At 37.1% G+C, this 17,962-nt stretch overlaps 1 protein-coding gene across 9 annotated transcripts in view; it reads right to left on the bottom strand.

The window, feature by feature from the left end:
* The window catches only part of CHRM3 (cholinergic receptor muscarinic 3), a 272,134-nt gene that overhangs the window by 175,041 nt on the left and 79,131 nt on the right, over window positions 1–17,962 (bottom strand). For 6 of the 9 annotated variants that reach the window (XM_054063908.1, XM_054063913.1, XM_054063912.1 and 3 more), the window contains exon 2: window positions 15,160–15,272. The exons of 1 other annotated variant lie outside the window; for it this stretch is intronic. Coding sequence is in view for 1 of the 8 variants with exons in the window: in XM_054063904.1 (XP_053919879.1) it covers window positions 413–431 (19 nt within the window). In the remaining 7 variants the exon portion in view is untranslated. Of the gene's footprint in view, window positions 1–412; window positions 473–15,159; window positions 15,273–17,962 lie in introns of those variants that run through there. 2 more of the 9 variants (XM_054063904.1, XM_054063914.1) reach the window with 1 other exon arrangement.

Below are 17,962 nucleotides of genomic sequence, written 5' to 3'. Positions count from 1 at the left end.
TTCAGAAAGCTGACAAATCTTCAAGTGGAAGAACAGTGACTTAAGGTTAAAAAATGAGTCTTAGATGTTCCACTCCGAAAAAATAACTGCAGGGGGAGGAAGGGAGGGAGAGGGACAAAGAAGAGGAGGGAAGACAAATGCACGACACAGTCAAAAATAAAGAGAAAGAGAACAGCAGTGCATTCAGCTTCATAGTTAAATGCAGGATACTAGCTGAGGAGAAGTGGAATTGTCCGCACAAGAAAGGGCAGGCACAGGCAAGAGGGAGACACTTGTCAATCCCAGAAAGCCTTTTGTCAGATGCAAGAGTGCTCCAAAGCTGTAAGAAAAGGCATTTTTAACTTAGTTTAATATCTTGCTTTTTCACATCTAGTTCTGTTATTTTTTTTGTGCTAAGACTCTTGCAGCATACCTTTAAAGAGCTGAAGCATTCCCAGTCATTTCTGTCACTCCAGCAGTTGTGATGCACACCATTCAGAATGATGATTTCAATATAATTCCCCAGTGCTGCAAGACCTCTATTTATAATTTCCTTTCTGGCCCTGCTCTGTGGTGCTTAACTCTATCAGTTATCATCAACAAAACAGATTAGATTACTGAGCCCTGACAGCCTGTAAAAAAAGACTCAGTTCAAGCTACCACACTATCTGTTCTGCTTTTCCCGATGCCAGTAGCTGCTCTTTAAAAGAGCTGCAGCTAGGAAATCATGTATTTCCTCATTTTAAGGGTGATACTATATGGATGAACAATGTCATTCTTCAGATACAATTAGATTTAACCGACAATGAATCAGTCCTGTTATGTTGCTGTGCCACCATGTCTTACTGGTCTCCTATAAACTACAGAAATAGCTACACTTCTAAAAGCCACTCCATTTCTGTGAACCATTGTTTTTGTTTGGAAATAGCAAGATGAGCTTCAGATACCCAGATGCTTGATATCAAAGTGTCATAGGATCGTTTTAATATATTTCTCAAATTCATTATTTATATTTCAAAGCTGCTGCAGAGTCCAACTACCCTAATGATTAGGAGCTTCCATTCTAACTCCTAAATTTATACATAGTTTATACCATTTGGTCTTGTGTAAAAACTACTTTTCCCTTTAATGAAGGTTGTTTTTATTATTCTCTTTTGAGGATAATGACAGTGAGAGAAAGACAAATTAAAGCCACTCCAATCCAAATCAGCACCAGCACCTCAACAAAAGCCGAAAGAGTTTGAAAAACAACTGGTAGTAGTAAACAAAGACATAATCAGCTTTGAATCCATAACTAAATCCATTGATAAATATGAGGGAAAACACAACCTGAAATCTTTTTCACAAGCAAGAAGAATCCAGCTTGCTGCACTACAAGCTGTAGCAACCAAAAAGGCCTGTATAAAAGCAGACACTCAGAAAAAGCAGAAACTTAACCAAGTCAGAGCTCATTCATACCCTCCTATAGAACTAAATAAATATTGAAGAGGTCCATCTTAAAAAAAAAAAAAAACCCGAAAAAAAACCCCAAACAGTAAATTACTGCCACTGTAAACCTCACTTGGACATCAATATTTAATCACTATTTCACCAAATGGTTAAATGCAAATACTAAACAAAAGCAAACCCAATCAGGACTTAAAAAGAATACACAAAGTAACTACTCCACTGGTACAACTCAAAATTTTGCCCCTTTCCCATCAACCAGGGAGCCTCTGAACCAACTCAGGAGCAAGAGACACAAGCAAACGGTAAATTGGCCAGCAGGGGGATGGGAACTGAACTGCAAAGCAGTGCCAAGTCTGGACATCATCCCCTCTGCACTACACCTGACGGTGCTCAAGGGACATAGCCCAGGCACCACCATGCCGGAGGGCAGGATACCAATTGTGCCTTCAAGGCACTGTTTAACCTCTTTTGTTGGAGCACTGCATGCAGCTACGCTGGCATTACACAGCTCCAGACTAACTTCCCATCCTGTCACCCTTGCTGGGTGATACAGCTGTATCTGTCACTGCAGCCTGGGATCAGATTTTGGGCAAGCACACCAGCACAGAGCTGATCCCAACCTCTGAAGAAAAGCAAGGAGATGGTGGACTGAGGAAAGTTAATCAACCCGATCAGTGTCATAGCCAATGCATGGAGAAAACAACAGCTTCCGTTTAGCTAGTGCTGGGACAGGCAGAGATTTCAGCACATGCGACACAAGCAAGACCTAGATATTCCACTATGCATTGCTGTAATTCCTTCTGCAAGCAACATGAGAATAGTTCATTGCCAGAAATAAAGTTTACACCTAAAGTGATTTTCAACTGATCAAGACAGTCCAAAACACCTTACGAAGGTTAATACCTGCTCTCCTGACCCTACTAAAAATTCATTATCCTGAAACAAACTAGACCTATTTGAAGAACAAATTATAAGGAAGATATTTATGGACTTTTACTAAAGGAAAAGCTGAATAGTTGCATAATTCAAAAATACCTCAACATTCCACTCACTCTAAATTTGAAGAATTTACAGATTGACAGTTTGATACACTGCTGTTTTCCCCTCCATTTAAAGTCCTGAAAATTACTTCTGTACCCGTCCATATTAGTCCACATACTTTTTACTTTTCAAATTCAATTGTATGATAAAATCTCTATGTTGAAATACAAAAAAGTTAACACAAACACCACCACTCGAGGCCAGATTATCCAAGCAGAGTTAATTAGAGCAGTTTGCACATTTGAACAAGTAGATTATAAAACAGAGATAAGTAAATATACAACTGCTTTGATTATATTTTGTGTGACCTGCAAGATGCATCTAGAGAAGACCCATAGCAGGAAAAACAATAAACGGAGAGCTCAGACAGCTAATTAATATGGCTAATTTAACTTCTACCCTCACATGCCACTTACTGTCATCTGCAGTCTGTCAAGGAGTAGATTGAGACAGTTCTCAAGCATTGCTAGCAAATTATTTTCATCTTGCCCTTTCCCTCAGAAACAAAACACCACAGTGACAGAAGCAGCTTGACCTACTTTCTAAGAAAGGCATTTTCAAAGAAGCAATTCTACCCTGAGAGGCAGGTAGCAGAAGGCCTTGAACAGCAGAAACTTTCTGACCTCCAAAGAAAATATATTTTATTCTAGACTACACATGCATTTTTCTTTCCTCTCTTTGCAATGTCACTCTCCCCTCTCCTCATTCCTGATTTCTGCTCTATTTTCTTTTTGCTTCCAATATGCATAAGAGTATACAACCTCGCTACTAAAGTGACTTGCTGGTTTATTCCCAGCATGTCACAGATGTCTTAAATTAACCTCACCTATTCTTTTTCTGGATTATGACTTTCAATTTATCCACATACTCCATACGTAGAGGACCAGCCCCACAACCACAGTGAACACAGACATAATGCTAGTTTACCATTCACCATGGTAGGCCACAAGATATGTTTTCCCCAGATATCAAGGATCTGCAGAACTTTAAGAGAATGTAAGACAGTTCTGACAAGCTTTCTGTGGATATCACAGAAGCAAAAAAAAAAAAAAAAGTCTGCTTCTCTAAATTGTAAATAATTTTCTGAATTGCATTATTACACATCAAAACAGCAGTAAGTCCCAAAGTCATGAAATGACATACTGCCACAGGGCTCCCCACTGAAACCTCAATCTTACTCACTGCTGTGCAGCTACAGTTTCAAGATGGACAGCCTCGTTCCATTCATGTCTTTTGTTTCCCCAAATGCTTTTTCCTAATGAGTTTGTGCTGGGGCACAGCAACCATGGTCCTCTCAGCTGAGTTGGGGAGTATGATCTCTGCCGAAACAGCGTGTTACAGTAACAGATGCTCATATGTTTGGAAACAAGATTTTTTTTTGCAACAGTAAAGGAATTTTGAGGCTCTCAGTTCTTATGCTCAGTGCAATTCCTCACATAAACTGAGTCACACATGAAGATCTGCACTGCAACAGCTAGTCGTGGATAATGGATTAGATATACTGGAATTGCAATCCATATGAAATGGAGGCGAAAGGTGATCGTTTATTGTTTTTAATCAGCGTAACACAAAAGTCCCCTTTGGGAAATCCAACATAGTTTCTAAATTAATTTCTTGGAAAAGCAATGTGGATTTTGTTAGTGGGGGGAAAAAATATTCACAGAATTTAACCTGATTTGGGGATGATGGAAAATGCTAACATGAGTTTGTGAAACTTACAAAAAAACCTCAGCTTTCAGTCTCCCAGTTCCTAAGGACTGGTAGGGACAGGCACAATATTGCTGGAAGTTGGTGACATCTGTGATGCCTGGGGATCATACATGGAGGGGAGAGGAGGAAAGGGGGAGGATGCTCAGCTTCAGTACAGCATGAGTACCTCTGAAGCCTGGTGGTTCAGTGCTGTCCTTGCGCTGGGATGTCCAATCGTGCTGTCACAAAAACATTCCTACACTTAGCTGATTTTTCACCTATCATGTCAGGAAACTGAAACCTTAATGATTACTGAAGTATTTGAAAAAATAATATATAGTCCAACGATTTTGATAAGTGCCCTATTATTCCAATAATTTAGTTCAGCCTGAGAGCAGTCACCTTTTTAAGTGCATTGAATCACATAACTTTGATGAGTCAAAGCATTCTTAGCAACAGCATAGCCAGATAATGTCAAATTTCTTCGCACATGAATATTGGTGTCTTGCTTTGGTGTTCTTCTCCTACATGACTAATCTAAGTAAGGAGGGATGAGAGGAGAGGAAAAGCCAAAGAGCTTTATTTCAGTCCTTCAAATAAATAGGAGCTTATCAGCAATCAGACACCTTAGAATCATTAATTCAATTCAAAGTTCAGAGAACACTGGGAGCAAAAGTAGAAGTCAAACATAATCAAAAACTCTGTCAACAATGACACACTCGCAGAAATGTGGTATAAAAGCAGCTGCGCAAAACACAGTTTATAAGCAAGGTTTATACCTTTCTTTAACCAAATAGAGAGAAAGTCAATGTTAGCAATCTCATAATACTCAGTAAAGTGACGATAATATGACAGCATTATTTACCCTCTGAAATAACAATGTCTCTTCAGGAACAGCTGAATTAGCCCTTATCTTATAAATGGCTCAGGATTATAGACACATCTAGGGACAGAGGATGCATGCAGCACTCCCATGGATAGCATCAGAGCTACAAGCTCATTTCTCTCATCTGTGTCACTCACAAAGGCTGGGAGCACTGAACAACATTACTGTGTCTGTTCTAAACACGTAAATGAGGTCACCTTTTCCCAAAGCCATATCTTTTAAAAATGGCCAAAGGTTCTCGGTCTCTCTTGTCCAACTAGGTTAAACCAAAACACAATCGACAAGAAGTTCTTACACCCTGCAAGAACACTTTTTTTTTTTTTTTTAAGCATAATCCATCTTGCTTATTCACAATGTTAATGTACTTGAAAAGGATTTGATAGCACCCTTTAGATACACTTCAAAGATTCTATCTATTGATTTATTTGAAAAAGCTGTTCTTCCTTATTTTGCACAGGACAGAGATCTGGCAAACTTTGCACTAAACAAATAAACTATCCTGGATTGTTTCTCCTCTGTTAGTTCTAGTTCTTCTGGTTTAAAAATCTGTACCAGATCTTTAACAAATATGGTGCTCGAATCAGCTAAAGTATGTAAATTTTCCAAGCAAAAGAAATCTAAGAGTATTCCTGCTCCATAGCTGACTCACATTCAGAACTAAATCATATGCATGACTATTTTATGACTTTCCTTGGAGTCAACACAAAGTTGAGTTGCACTGCAATTTAAATTACCTCCAAACTTCGTTTGCCAAGAACAATCCCTTGATAGTAACTAGCACTATTCTTTAGAGACCTGATTCTCTAACACCAACACCTGCATTCATTTAATCTGAGCTTTTCAGACTCCTTGGCATCACCTACTGTAGAAGTGAATGTGTTGCTTCAGGCTCTTGTTGGAAATGTTGTTTGATGCCTCAGTTCTCACAGGAGTTACCACTTTGAGGCAGATCCTTCACTTCCTTCCTCTCCCTCGAGTATCATCACACCCAAAAATCCTCTCTCAAAAGCCTTCAGCTGTTCTTTGATACCTAGAAAAGCTCGGCAGCCCACTAAACAATTAAATTATTTTCCTAACATGAAAAACGTTCTCTCTTTCTTTTAGTGTAGTAGCGCCGAAATATCTACCATCTGTCAGGCAGGAAAAAGTGGACCATGAAATATTTTAATACCTCTTTTATGTTACCGTGGTGTTACCTATTTCTAAGTGGAGTGATTTTTTTCCCAAGCATTTGAAGTGAAGCCACCTGAAGGAGAGAACACAGCAGCTGCCGAACAGTGCCAAGCAACAAAACAGCTTAAAGGAAGAATTAAAGACCAGTAGACTACATAACTGAAATGTACTAAGAAGGTGATTACGCAAGATGTAATACAAGCTGAAATCTGGTCATGATAACCCAAAATGGTACACATTTTATTTTATTAGTACAAATGGCTGAAACCTCGCTGTTATTTCTTATTCAAAAAGTTTCAGCTTTAATGCATGACATTGATTAATTAGCACTATACAAGAAGGTCTTGTATAAAGCAAGCCGTCAACGTCACATGGCTGAAGACGAAACTCAGACTGTAAGTACTAAGTCCTGAATAAGGCTATATTTTCTCCAATGGGAAATAATTTCCACACAACTAAAATGCCCACATTGCTGTGGTGAAACACTGACTATTTAACAGAGCATCACAACAACCACTTCATTTAGGAGAGGAAATGAAGACTGTCTAATCCATGGAAAACTACAGATGAGTAAATATGTTAAACCAGTAAAGCTCTTGCTAAAGGGAGGACATGACAAAGACACTAGACTTAAAAAAGTATTTGGACAAAAGGTACTATAGTGAGTAAACATAAGGAATACTCTGATACTACACTGAAGCATTGCTGTATATATATCCTATGTTAGGCGAAAGATTCTAACTGAGGCAAAATTTCTATTAGTCCAGTGAGTATAGGCAACATGAAAGGCAACAAGCAGCACAGGCTTGTCCAAAACAGAAAAAAACTCAATAAACAATAAGACCAAGGTTTTCTATAGAAGAGGTGACACAGAATTCAACATAAGAGAAATTATGTTGCACAAACTAGTTGAATGAGTAGTATTGACATACCTTACTCTTCCATTAACAAATAAAAAAAGCAGAAAATGTTTCAAAAAGTCTCGCTTCTCCCAATCTGTTTTTTTTCTTTTTTTTTTTTTTTTGTTTTTTTTGCAACCAAACTCCTAGTTTTAATGAATTTAAGACTCTTTATATATAAAAAGTGGCAGGTACACAACACAGCAAGTGTTATTTCTGTGAATGTCGAGCTATCAAGCAAACAAAAGATCTCAAGGACACCACTTATTTGGATTAAATGCTAGTATAATTGAAGACTTTTTTTTTTTTTTAAACTGTGCTACATAATAACACTAGTAAAGTACTCTATCTTCCACCATGAAAGTTTCTATCATTTTGTGAGAGCTCTTTGTGTACTTAAAACGTGGAATCCGCTTGAACAAGTGCAGTCACTCCAGAGATACAATTGCTATAGCTCCAACAAAATAAAAAGAACTACAGGAAGCATTGAGTTCTTAATGCTTTTCTTGGCCTGTTTTTGAAATAGGAAGTAACAATGTTGCATGCACAGCCAACTGCAGAGGGTAATATATCCCCTTCTAAGGTAAGTGCCTAATATAGATGTAAGAGAGGAACTGCCTTCTGGAATTGCCTACCTGTCCTCATTGACAACTGAGAGATGAATCCTACCTTATAATAAAGATCCGTGTAATAAGAGATGCACAGTAATGGACTGAAAACACTGATAAATTTAAAATAAAATAGAAAGTATAAGTTTCATCCTAAAGGAAAGAAATTACTTTCCAAGTTTGCTCATCTCTCACAAGATGATGATCCTTCACACCCCCAGATTTTTTTTAAAGTGACTCTGTAGAATTTAAACTATTCTTTCATCTTTTTATGTATGTGCACATACATTTATATATACACCACACACAAAAAAGCCATCAGTTCATGACATAGAGCAAATCATAACTGAGACACAACAGCACATATTAATTCTTAGAATAATGAATAGCACATCTCACTAAGCCAGCGGTACCAACTATTCAAAATCAGTATTCTGATGTATCTAAGTAACTATTCTCTTAAGATTAGCAGGCCAAAGAAGTACTTTTGATACCAAATCTATTCACTGCAGCATTTAAGCAAATCATTTAGCAGAAGAAGTAAAATTTGCCAGAGAAACGCACCCTCACAAAAATTTATAGGCCAAATTAGTTGCTACAAACCACTGTAAAATGCACTCATTTCACATTTCACATAAAGGCAGTCAGAAGTCATGTTTATGTAAAGCTGTAGAAAACAGGATAATACAAAGGGACACAAGGTAAGAGGAAAGCCGATAAGAATAAGTGTTATATGGTTTTGCAAAAAGTAGACATTCAACTTAACAGAGAAGAATATTAAAAAATATGTCGCTTTTACCAAAAGCAACTCCACAAGACACTCCTTAAAGTTTTGAGGATTTTATATTGGTTTACTCCAACTTTGTTCGTATTCTGATAAAGGGTATCCAATACCATTTCAGTGTAACCAGAGAGTCTAAAAAGGTGAACATTATCTACAAAGAGTAGTTATTCCATCAGAAAGTAGGATTATCTGCTTGTAAAACTCAGCACTGATCTAGTATTCTAGCACCAGTTCTGATCTCAATGAGATAGTTCTATCCAAGCTGACAAACTGCCAATATCTAGATGCTTTTATTGACATATTTAAAAGGGGGGGGGGGGGGGGGGGAGGTCTTATGTAAATTTCTGAATAAAATTCACTCAGATTTAATATAGAACTCATCTAAAAGCAATGAATGCAGAATTGAACTGTGGATGCCTTCTGTAACAGCATGAATTAAACTTATGAATATCATTCCTCCCCTTCTCAAGGACTTCACTAGTCCTTTCAAAAGCCTAGATTTTGCTTCCCTAAGCTGAGAAATTTAAATGGATTTTCAGAAGCTGTGTCTTTTCTACCAGTTTCCTCTTTCCCCCATTTACATTGCTGATACTGGCTATGAGAATAATCAAAGCTAGAGGAAATACAGATACCATATGCACTTCATCAGAAAGCCCCCATCGTGAGTGGAGATCAGGAGCAGAGGGGATGGACAGTCAGCCCTGGAAAAGGGAGAGCCACTCTCATTTACTCTGATTACCAAAGTACTCCTTTCTTCTCCTGCAGTTGGGGACCACAGAGCTTTTAAATACCTCGATAGTATCTTGTCTGTTTCATAATTGTGTTCATATAAAAATCTAGTTTCAACATATATATTTACATAACATAAACCTCCAAAAACTCTGAAATAACAAACATTCAGAAAGGAACTTTGCCTGCTAACTATGGAAGAACGAAGAAAAAAATTAATAATTACTCTAAGCAGCATACCTTTTTTCTTTTTTCTCAGAAGTCCCTATTGCATCCTTTCTGTGAGAAACTCTGGATGTTATCAAAATCAGGCTTCTCAGGGATATGGGAAGCACCACCTGACTCCAACAGTCATTATCAACCAAACAGAAGATGGATATATTTAGTTTTTCTTAAAAAAGAAACAAAGTTCCACTTTCTAGGCACACTTTTGGGTGATTAATCCAAGGTAACTCTAAGGTGCCCAATTTCCATTGTATGCATTCAGCATATTTTCTCAAGCCAGGTAATTGGAATTAAAACTGTGTAATTAATTACACTGTAAACCAGGCAGCTGTTCTGGTCAGAAGTGTAAGCAGGCAGGAGAGGTGACACCCCATGCAGCGATCCCACGTGCCTCTTCCTGCCAGCCCAGCCACTCTGAGAAACACGAAGGGACAATACCAGGCAGAAGATTTGCCTTACAGGGGCTGAAGTAAGGAAAATTCTGAAGCGAACAAATAAAATATATCAAACATTGGATCCTATATGACATAAAAGAGCTTCCACAAAACTCACCTGTATCCTCTTGGTTGGTGGTGACAAAGAGAAGTGGTAAGGATACAAATGCTAGTATCTCCTTGCCTCCAGACCTGCACACAAGCTATGGTGGCCAGAACACCTGGGCACTTACTTCTACATGCCAGTGTGAGAACATAAGTAGGTAAAATCAATTCATTTATTGAATATCTAAAATAAAGCTCTCTCTCCCTTAAAAAAGATCTCTCACTGAGTTAGTTGCACTAATTACCTGCAACTCAACAAGGTCTAACTTTGACGGGAGGAGATGCTGCTGTTAGGGAACCAAAAGGAAGTTGATCACTGATACGGGTCTCCTAGACTGCATGCCATTTAAAACCTTCCAGCTTTCCAGGATCTCCCCCTATCAAACTGATACTGGGTTGGATAGATTTGTACTGAATCTTGGTTTTCCATTAGAAACTTAACCTTCACAGCAAAAGAATAAAAAAACACGAATAGATCTGAAGCACTCACAATACATTCTTGTATCAGTAATTATTGAGAAAAATAATGAGAAAAAAAAAGAAAACCAGATTAACATTCTAAAGATAAAAAAAAAAAATCAGTTGACTAGTAATTGTATGTAGCTTTTTTTATTTTTACCCTAATGAAACTAGCAAGCCCTTAGTCTTTTGTAGAAAATGGCTGCCATTGCTTTTTTACAGTAGCACAGTAAAAAGGCTAAAAATTGAATATTAATTCATTAGATATTATTTAAGCAACTTTGCTGGAGCTTTAAATGCACTTTCTCTAACAGCATGGTGCAATTAAAGAGTATAGAATTTAAACACAACAGTAATGTTACCACAGAGCCTCTTTTCATTCCAAACATCTTTACTCCTTTACTATTGTTTTTTCTTAAATGTAGAAAGCCTACAGAGGTCATTACTTGGCACAAATAATTTATGATTTAAGAAAACTATGTTCAAATTCAAACCTATAGTATGTGAAAATATTTTCCGGTCTCCATTCAGACAAATAAATTGCCTGCAGCAGTTCATTTAATACCAAATTCTATCACACTTATATTAGAAGGACACTCTTTAAGAGGAAATAAAATGACTCACTGATGCATTGACTAGCACACCCATCAGGACACACTGATAGAGAATCATTAGTCAAGGATTTCCCACTAATAAAACATCATTAGTTGAAAGCACATCAGTAACAATGCCTCTTTGGTTACTAAGCCTTCTTTTAACCAACAACTAACTTTGACGCTACTTTCTCTGTAGCTTTTGAAGCTTCTTGGGCATAATTTATTCAAGACTCTTGACATAGTGCGGTCCTTCTGGATCGCAGTATTAGATTAAAAATGAAGTACACTGAAGCATGTGGAAATGCAAGTAAAAGGGCAAAGGGGAGTTCTTACTTTATTTTAATGTACTGAGGCAGCATTAAAAATCTAGTTTAAATTCACCCAAACCAGAATTTTCAAAACAAACACTAACAGTTATTTCTTTGTTTCTGTTTATTAGCTGCAGGCATCTAAGTTCAGGATATATCTCAGTAGGATTGTGATTACTTCCATAAATAATGCATGCTTCATTTCAATTCTCTCAGTGTACCTGCTATGCTATTTATTCTGGCATCCAAATGAAGCCCATGATGTGTTCGGACAGCCCAGCTAGCAGGTGGCATGGCAAGACAGACCCAGATTCACTGAGTGCATTAGTGTGAACTCTGACACAGCAAAACTAAGCAAAACCAGTGGCATTCCAGCGGCATTCTAGAAACTGATTTTCCATAATAAGGAGAAAGCAACAGAAATAACAAAAATTGGTTTGTTTAACTATTATTAATGATGGTTTACAGTTAAAATGGAGCACTTAAGTTACAATACTGCCTGTAAACTGTGATCAGCCATTAGCACAGAGAAGCTGAAACAAGAGTTCAGAAGCAAAAATATCAAGAATGCAAGTTTTCCGTTACTGTGTGTTGGTATAGGGAGTTTCAGTACATGGGTTTTGATAGATTGTTTTCAGTTGAGAAACTGAAATCCAGTGCTAGATTTTCTCCATATTTTCTTATTGCCTTTTTTTTTTTTAAGTCAAGTAAAATAAAACTGCATCGGTTGCTGATGTTCTTCCTTCAAGTTATTGTGTATACTATATAACACTCAGAAAATACAGCAGGTAAGTATTAGGACTTTGAGATACTACTACAGTTCTTTTATTCACCTTCCTAGACTTATTTTAAAAGTGCCTTGCAAGTTGATGCAATTATGTACTAAAAATTCCTTTGTTATTCTTATAACTCAACATATGGTCTGAATCACTTATCTAGTTTGTAATGTCCTGACCTTTAACTTTTTATATATTCTGTTTTTAATCATATATCTTAAATTGGAGCTGTTATGCTCCTTAATGCTTCATCACTTTGTGCTGAATTCACATATTTAGTATCTTTAAAAGAGTCTCTTTGATATTAAAATACCATATGAAGTTTCTTGATATATAGGAGACAATTAAGGTTTTCCACTTTTTTTTTTGTTGTTAGGTTTGGGTTTTGGGGGAATGGGGAGGTATCTCAGTGGACTTCTTTCCAGCCACAAAAAAATGCCAAAGTTGACATCAGCTGGTGCAATGCAGAATGAAGATGAAGAAGACACTCAGGAACTACAGGCTGATGTAGAATTTTGCATTTCCAGTATTCCTTCCTTGTAAGAGATTCAATTTCCCCTTCACATTTCCCACCACCTCTTCTAAAAGCCTGACTTTATCACCTTAACACATCTTTTTGTAGTACGTTTCCCTGGTCTAGCTAATAAAGGATTTGGGAACAAACAAGAACTACTATCATCATCATCATCATCACTTTACAGACTCTAAATATATTTTACTGTTTTGAATATTGCTTCTTCTCTTGTAGGGTTTGAATTTGACAAGTAATGCTCACTTATCCTCCAGATATCATTACACAAGCTACTGTCATAAGGACAGAAAATCATCTAGGTGTCACATCACATGTGGTGACATTCTCTTTATTTCCTGATGTCCACTTTAGTTTTAATCTGATTAGAAAGAAGCAGTGTGCTAGTTCAACAGGCTTTTGACAGCTTACATGAGTCTTAAGTGGATACAAAAGTGATGGGGGGGGTGCAGATGCCCTTTCACATGTGCATCCTCTGCTTGAAGAGCTTGACTGCAAAGAGGAACAACTCTGACAAATAACACCACCAAAGCAAGCAGTGTATTTAATTGTCAGCACAATGTGGAACAGCATTTCTTAAACAATTTAAGATGTCATCACATTATAATTTTTTTTTTATTTGGCCACAAAGGAAACACTGTAGACTGGATTCTGTTTTCATGCTGGAGGACACAGGGAATAACTGCAGTAAAATGTGATGTAGCAGTCCTCTGGAAAAGCAGACAAAATCCTGCAGTGTTTACATGTATGGGACACATCCTTTTCTCTGTTTAAAGAAGTTAGTTCTTCCATCCGACCTGTCAAAGTTCTCATTTCATCGTGAATCAATGCACATTCAGGATGCAAAACAGGCTCAGAAACGTATGGCACATTGCTGATAGGAAGATGAGAGGAGAAAAGAAAAGGTCAAGAAAGACTTCAAAGCAAATCAGCTAATTTGGCAAATAAAAAGCCTGGTTAGGGAACGACGCAGAACTCAATGAATATGTGGGGAACTGCCTCACAGAATCAACAGGTGCTAGGTAACCCATCAAACAATATATTTTTTTTCTCAATAATCGGTCAGCAGAAACAAGTGAGGTGATGTTTTCTTTATCTGGCTCCCTGGTTTCAGAGTCGAAGGTCTATTTCTTGAAAGACACATCATTTGAAAAGCAAAGCCAGCTGAAACTGTTAAGAAAGGCAGGCAAGAAGATGCCCTCCAAAGGATGAAGAAGATGTGCACTATATCTGTTCATTTCACTGTGCAAATACCTCTTTCCACCAAACAGAACAGTAACAGGCTTCACTGGCAAATATCTGTTTATATGGGATATATAAACATATCTTTCCATTATCAAGTGCAAATGCACCTCTAGAAACAGTAACGCCTCTGTCTTAGTTCATTACAGTACTCAGCATATGGCTTTGATTGATACCATTAATTTGCCTCTTCTATTCTCAATGCTCACACCTCTCTGCTTTTCTCACTACTTCTGCATACTTCTAAGGACCCTGAAATCTAGAACAGGAACAGAATAGGAAAGGTATCTTTCATGTAGGCATGTCATCTTTCTTAACTTGAACCCTAGACAGAGACTTAAGGTAACAAACATTTACAGACAGATTTTAACAATGGCTAAGCAACTACTCCAGAAAATACAGTACCATTCACAAGTAAACTTTGTGCGCATAAGAGCCACATCAAAATCCTTAAAAATAAGAGAAAGACAGTGGGGATTTTAACCTCAAATGCTTAATCTGACATTTGGACAGCAGACTAGGCTGCTATTTCTGGTGTGTTAAAGAGCAGTCGGTGAACAGAACATTTTGATATCCAAATTTGGTTTGTCAATGCATTTAGCCAAATGAACAAACAGTGTTTTGGATCTCATTATTGCATGTCTGGAAACTGTAAATCAGAAGTGATAGTTCAGTTACACTATGAGGAGCCTTGCTTTTAATATCACTGTTTATCCGATACTTAGTATTGCTCATGGATACTATAATCAAATTAATTGCAGGCACAAAATATAAAAGCAGTGTAAAAATAGAACTGAAAACTTCTTTCTAAATATTTTCTTCAATTTAGTTTTTTTCTCTGTTTTTTTAAATTATGTTTGTAATGTAGTTAGAGTTATTTTCTTCTTAAATGCATTGTAGTTTTTATCATACCAAAACAGAACATTTGGCTGGAATCTAATTTGAACTAAGACACTCCATACGGAGGTGAAGATGCTGTCAAGCTGAAGGGAAAGATAACATCAATCTGTGTATCAGAATCTTTGAACAGCTCCAAAATCATCCAAACGAGAGAAAAATTTTGTATGGTTATTTTTTGAAGTTAAGTTTTTAAAACATTCTCAAACAGCTTAAGAAAAAGACCTGGTTGTTCTGTATTCAGTAAATTAAAACTCTAGGCTAGTCCATACGAAAACAATGGGAACAACATCCAATGCAAATCACTGCAAACTCAAGCTTTTAATAGGAATGTACAGGAACAAAACTTACCATGAACGAGGAAGAAGAGAAGTAGATATCATTTTTCAGATGACTGTAAATCATCCAACCCACAGTCCATTATACCACACGCTGATGAAAGACTTTGTCATAACCATCAAGATCTTAAAAAAAAACAAACAAGCAAAAAACAAAACACACAGATCATCAGACACTGAAATTATGAAAAAGGAGTGTTCCTTATTTAAAATACTATTTTTCGTTTCTTTAAAGCATACTTCTATAAAGACAGTTAGAAATGAGTCTGTTGCACACTATTGCCACCCAGCAAGAGCTTCTCTTACAACCACTGCAATGTATTTTGCTCAAATACTTCTTTTACGGTGCTTTTGGCATTCAGCCGACTTGTCAGGATTCAGATTTTTTTTTTATTCATTGTTGTTTAACGCTAAGTTTTACACATCAGAATACTCAAAACAACATTTTCAAGCACGATTTTATTTTTCATTTTGTTTATTTTATGCAGGACTTCACAGTGCACTTTCTACCGAAGCATAAAATCTACATGCCAAAATCAGCTGCGAAGGTGCGTGACAGGGAAGAATGCCACATGAGCAGGCAGCCTGGCTGGGTCCGAGCCCAGCGCACGTGTCAGCAGCTGGCTGGCAACGCCAACACCTCTCACACAAGATATGCTGCAAAACTTGCGTTAGGAGTGTATGCAGGACAAGGAAAAACCCACCATCCCATCAACAGAAGCATATTCCTATTAATTCCTTGTTTCTATTTCACTAAACACTAAGGCTAGAGTGATACAAAGCTCATTTGAGAAGCTGAACTCAAAGTTGCGCTTTTAAACACAGATGATGGGCGGAAAGGCAAGAGAGGCAGGCTGCAGGCCAAGTGGCTGCATAGCACTCAGATAAAAGCTGATGGATTGTCATTGGCTAAAATTTAATGTTAGCAATGTTCAGCAATCTTGTTTTCTCCCAATAAATCTTTAATAAAGCTCCTTTAAAAAAAAAAAAATATAGAAACATTCTTTCATGGTTCCTCCAAATTCCCAGAAAGTGCAGTCACTTAAGCTGAAAGCCTGGCTCAAACTGAAAATTTTACAAATTTGGGGTTGTTTGTGTTGTTTTTTTTTCGTTCGGTTGTTGGGTTTTTTTCTCAAAGCAAAAAGGGATGGGACAGTTCCACCACTCTTGAAGCATCCCATTTCAATAGTTAAAGATTTAAATATTTCTTTTCAAAAGAAGCTTTTTATTTCAGTTACATTTAATGTTAAAGCTTAGGTTAAAAGGAAATCAAGGTTAAAGTGTAAACGTGATCCTAGCACAGTGGTTCCTCTTTTATGGAACATTTTCAAAGTGGGGGGTGGGGGTTACAAAATATGCTTTTCATCAGATAGAAAATGAGATTTCAAAGATGTCTCTGAAGCGGGGTTTTACATTTTCCATAGAACGGCACAGATCTTAAAAGCTAGGGAATTAATTGATTTTTTTTTCACCTTTAGGTAAAGTAAACACAATTTTTTGATCATTTTCCACAGATTATTTTGGTCTGCAACAATCAGCCTTTTCGTACACCCCTCTCGGCTGAAATTCTACATCTAAATTCTGTTAATAGCTTAAGAGCAACTACACAACCCTTCAAAACATTAAATCTGTCTGGTCTTTCTTCTCTAAAACCCCATCAGAAATGCTGAATTTCAGGCTCAGCCAAACTCATGAAGTTATGAAAACTGAATGGGTAGAAAACATCATCACAAATTTACTATAACCAACCCTTAGCCAGGTTTACTTTAGAAGGGAAATAAATTCTTAATTGTCCTAAATATAAGAATATTTTAGTATGGTGTAAACCTGCATGAAAGTCAAAATAAATATGCTTAGCAAAAGGCATGCACTGACATCCGCTAGTTTATGTGCACGCTCTTCTAAATACATTTCTGTATTGGCTCTATTCAAATAATCAGCAACTTTAAGCAGATCTTACACCAGGCTACTTATTGCTGCTACTTCTTGCATCTCCACTGCCTTTACAGCAAACAAGAAGAGAAGTTAGGAATCCATCTGACTCAAAAACAACTCCTCAAAATCCTTTTTTCCTTTTTAAAGTCAGGTTTGTATTCACCACTCAGTTCAGCACTCGGCTACAAAACCCGCAACGGTGGCATAATGGATGAGGTAGTACAGGGGTAGGCACAAAGAGAAGATAAACTGCTTAATCTGCTACTGCTACTGCCGAAACACACGTTAAACGGTGCCCTTGTTGTTGAAAATATTTTATTGGTGATGACAGTGTTTATAATTAATACATTAGTATTTTTACCCAATAATGCAAGCCCACAGCTTTTCTTTGTCAATACAGTATATAGTACAAGATTCTAAAATTTAAGAGTTCCTAAAACAAAATTAAGTTCAAAATGTGAGAAACAAGGAGCAGAATTGATATCATTAGTTGGTGTTTTTACAAGATATTCTAATTTTTTTTCCTGAAAGTCTGCAAGAACCTATAGCTTTATAATAAGCTCTTCCCATCTCTTATTTAGATAAAGTGATCTATTTGTTATTTTATTCAAATTACTTCCTTTTCATTATTTCCAGCTCCCAACTAATGAAAGCGCAGCAGCCTCGCTCTGCCAAAGCAGTGAGGTGGGTAACCAGTTTTCTCCCTAAAGCTTTAGACTTGTTTGAACAACGTCCAGATGATTAAAGGATAAAAAACCGCCCACCTCCACCTCCACAAAAAAAAAGAAAAAAAGAAAAAAAGAAAAACACCACACTCCCCAAACAACAACAAAGCTAGGGAAAAAAAACCAAAACTGTAAGGTTTGGAGAGTTTTTACATT

This window comes from Cuculus canorus, chromosome 3 (genome assembly GCF_017976375.1).
Source record: "Cuculus canorus isolate bCucCan1 chromosome 3, bCucCan1.pri, whole genome shotgun sequence".
NCBI classification, from domain to species: domain Eukaryota; kingdom Metazoa; phylum Chordata; class Aves; order Cuculiformes; family Cuculidae; genus Cuculus; species Cuculus canorus.
The sequence above is the reverse complement of the archived record's forward strand: the minus strand, read 5'-3'. Positions and strand labels throughout refer to the sequence as shown.